General features: G+C 35.3%; 1 protein-coding gene across 3 annotated transcripts in view; it reads left to right on the top strand.

Moving 5' to 3' along the window:
• The window catches only part of LOC115223523 (WD repeat-containing protein 3), a 43,668-nt gene that overhangs the window by 711 nt on the left and 39,817 nt on the right, over positions 1-3,140 (top strand). The window contains exons 1-2 of one of the 3 annotated variants that reach the window (XM_029794157.2): positions 1,513-1,647; positions 2,760-2,940. In XM_029794157.2, the coding sequence (XP_029650017.1) occupies positions 2,770-2,940 (171 nt within the window). In that variant the 5' untranslated portion in view covers positions 1,513-1,647; positions 2,760-2,769. Of the gene's footprint in view, positions 1-1,512; positions 1,648-2,759; positions 2,941-3,140 lie in introns of those variants that run through there. The other 2 variants (XM_029794165.2, XM_036500515.1) reach the window with 2 other exon arrangements.

The following is a 3,140-nucleotide window of genomic DNA, read 5'->3' as shown; positions in this document are numbered from 1 at the left end:
ATAGAGCAGTGGTTTTCAACCAGGGTTCCGCAAGAAGTTACAAAACTGCTAAAATCGGCAGTAATTTTTAATTCTCCTGTGCAGATATGTGTGAATAAGACTATTAAATTATTGCACAGGGGTTCCTCGAGCCAGTGGAATGTTTCCTTGGGGTTCCGCTCCAGCAAAAAGGTTGAAAAGCACTGGGATAGAGTCATACCTACATTGGGAATGTGAAAATACAACCTTCAATCCATATCTCAATTGGGGTTTTGAAAGTATATTGCATCATAAGATTGAAGGAAGGTATCATTCAATCCTTTTCTCTTCCAGAAATCTGGTTGCATATTATCAAGTTCAGTCTATTTAATGGGAAATTACTTACTTTTTATGTAAAAAATAATATTTAATAGTTGTTTCTACAGATCTATCCGAAACTGCAGAAGGATTTAGAGATGGAGGATCTGGAGGTGTTCCTTCTACTTGTTTAATCGCTTCAACTGACCTGTGGCTTTTAGCTTCGACTTATTCGTACTTTTCGTGTCTTACCCAGCCCCGGAAAATTGTTAGGGATGATTGTTTTCCACACAATTGTACAAAAGTAGCAATATTTTTCAAGCCTATGTAACACTTACGTCTCTTACATAGAACTCCCAACTCCCATAAGATTTTTCTTCGATTGTTTCAAAGAGTAAAGGGGGTAAGGGTAAAGACCCCCTTCGGTCATGAATGACCATGGGATTGCACCTAGAAAGTTACCCTCCTAGACACAAGTCCGGGCAAGGTTGTTTATGGAAGACTAGCAGTCACCCATGCATACCAGCCTCCCCTCTCCACACCACCAGTGTTATCCAAGGGAAAGACAAAGGTCGATACAGCTTGGTACCAGTGACGTCGCAACTCATTTCTACAGGTGAGTGAACTGGAACAACGTGAAATAAAGTGTCTTGCTCAAGAACACAACACGCAGCCCGGTCCGGGATTCGAGCTCACAACCTCACGATGGTAAGCTCGACGCTCTAACCACTGAGCCATGCGCCAATAGAAGAGATATCACTATACAGAGCTTAAATTTTTTGTTTAATTTGGTGGAGCTCTGATCGAAGCATACCAATTAACCCGTCGTAACGTTTTAATTTCTTTTGTATTTCGAGAAAAAGTTTGCGCAGTTAACCTGGAAGTGACAAACGAAAACCGATATCAAAAGATTTGAGGTCAATTAATAGGTATACAACAGACTGATATGTCCGTAAGTTCAACGAGGGGGGGAGGAAATGCTATTAACTAAGTTTCAAATAGTTACAGCAGAACTGTGTCAATGACCAGGTCACAGTGGGGCAACGAAAATTTTGTAATTTCAAGAATAAATGAGAATTTAAGAAATTTTTAGTTTTTTAAATGGCTAAGATGGCTCTTCCATGAAGTAATTGTTTTCTTTCCAACAAAAATGAATTAATCTCAATAACATATGGAAATAAACAATACAGACCAAATAATTTCAGATCGAGTCATGTTTGACAAGTATAACGTTAAAAGGAATAATAATGTAGGAAGAACTCTTTACATGTACACCGTTTACTTTAAGACATTGGCGATAACTGCTTTGAGGAAGCACGTGTTGATACTAGATTATGGTTAAAGCAAGCACGTGTTATTTACAAGATTAGGGTATGTAAAAAGGGTAAATTTTGGCGTATTTATTGACAAGTTTTAAAACTACTTTAGTTATGTCCTATTAATGCGAGAAATATATACAATGATGAAAGTATTAGTATCGTACTGCTCCACTTGTTTCATTTTTCTTTTCTAAAGAATGAAAATTTAATTACCAATGTAAATAAAATATATTTCTACTCATCAAATGCAAACTAAATACGTTTATACACTTTGGAGTTCTTTCATATTACAACCGTAAACTCAAAAAGAAGACACAAAAATACCTCGTCATCACAAAATAAAATATTAAAATCGTAAAGTTTACTTGTTTTTTTAGAAGGTTGAATGATAGAGTTTCCAGTAAATAATAGAAGTTAAAATTTATTACTATATTTTATCATTTGCTTTAATTAATTGTGACCGGCCTTATTCGATGTTTATTTACATTCTGGATTTTACACCTTTGAACTTTTTTGGTTTTAAATCACCGTCAATAGTGCATTTCTTATTTCCCTCTCTTATAAGTGTTTTTTGAAAATCGGTTCGTCGATGTTTAATAAAAACAAGGTGTTTTGAGTCACAGAACTCTTTTAACAGATGAATCTCTAATAACTACCCCCAAAACGGTATATCTTAATATCTTTTTCATAAATAAAGAGAAAGTGATTATGAAGAAAAATAGGTAAAATATGTAATGACACACAAGATCCCTATTTCTCTTGAAATCTTGGTATTATATTGAATTCCGATGTTTTATACAACACAAAACCTCAGCTGAAAGAGAATGATATTTTCCATGTCTTTTCCAAAGGTATTAGTTTTATCCTTTTGGGATTGATAAATTAAGTACAGGTGAAACACTGGGGTCGATGTAATCGGCTAGTCCCCTCCCCACCGAATTTCAGTCGCTGTGCCTACAGTAGAAAGAATTATTAGTATCAACCAAGACGTTGATGAGGCTCGCATGAGCTTCGTCTCTACGTTGGTCCATATTATTACATCTCAGTATGTCAACAAGATGCTCAACTAAGCGATGCCTAACCTCGAGAAACGTGCAAATTTATAGCATAAAGGAAAATGAATGTAAAATAATGATTATGATGATAATGTTATTCTGTTTTCAGGTCATATGAAATGGGTCTTACAAAGCAGTATCTTCGATACATTCACCAGCAAACATTTGGTATAATTGGAAGTCACCAATCAAATATTCAATTTCTGAACTACCACAACACATTTGGGAGATATGTGGCTGTTGCTGCCTGTGAAGATGTTATTATTTGGGATTTGCGTAGTAGAAAAAAGGTAAAAAAAAAAACCCTTTTATTTCAGTATTTGAAATTTCTCTAGAAAATCTTAGTGAAAGTTTTTCCATGTTTGCATGGCTCAGACAAAATACATAGCTGTAGATTTTCATTGACTGGATGCCCCTCCTGTTACCAACCTTCACCTGTTTTAAGTGAGGTAATATTACCCTTTGTCATTTGAATTCAAACAGCACAAAT

The sequence above is a fragment of the Octopus sinensis genome, linkage group LG2, assembly GCF_006345805.1.
Source record: "Octopus sinensis linkage group LG2, ASM634580v1, whole genome shotgun sequence".
NCBI classification, from domain to species: Eukaryota; Metazoa; Mollusca; class Cephalopoda; order Octopoda; family Octopodidae; genus Octopus; species Octopus sinensis.
Note: the sequence above shows the minus strand (reverse complement) of the source record. Positions and strands in the feature narration are given on the sequence as shown.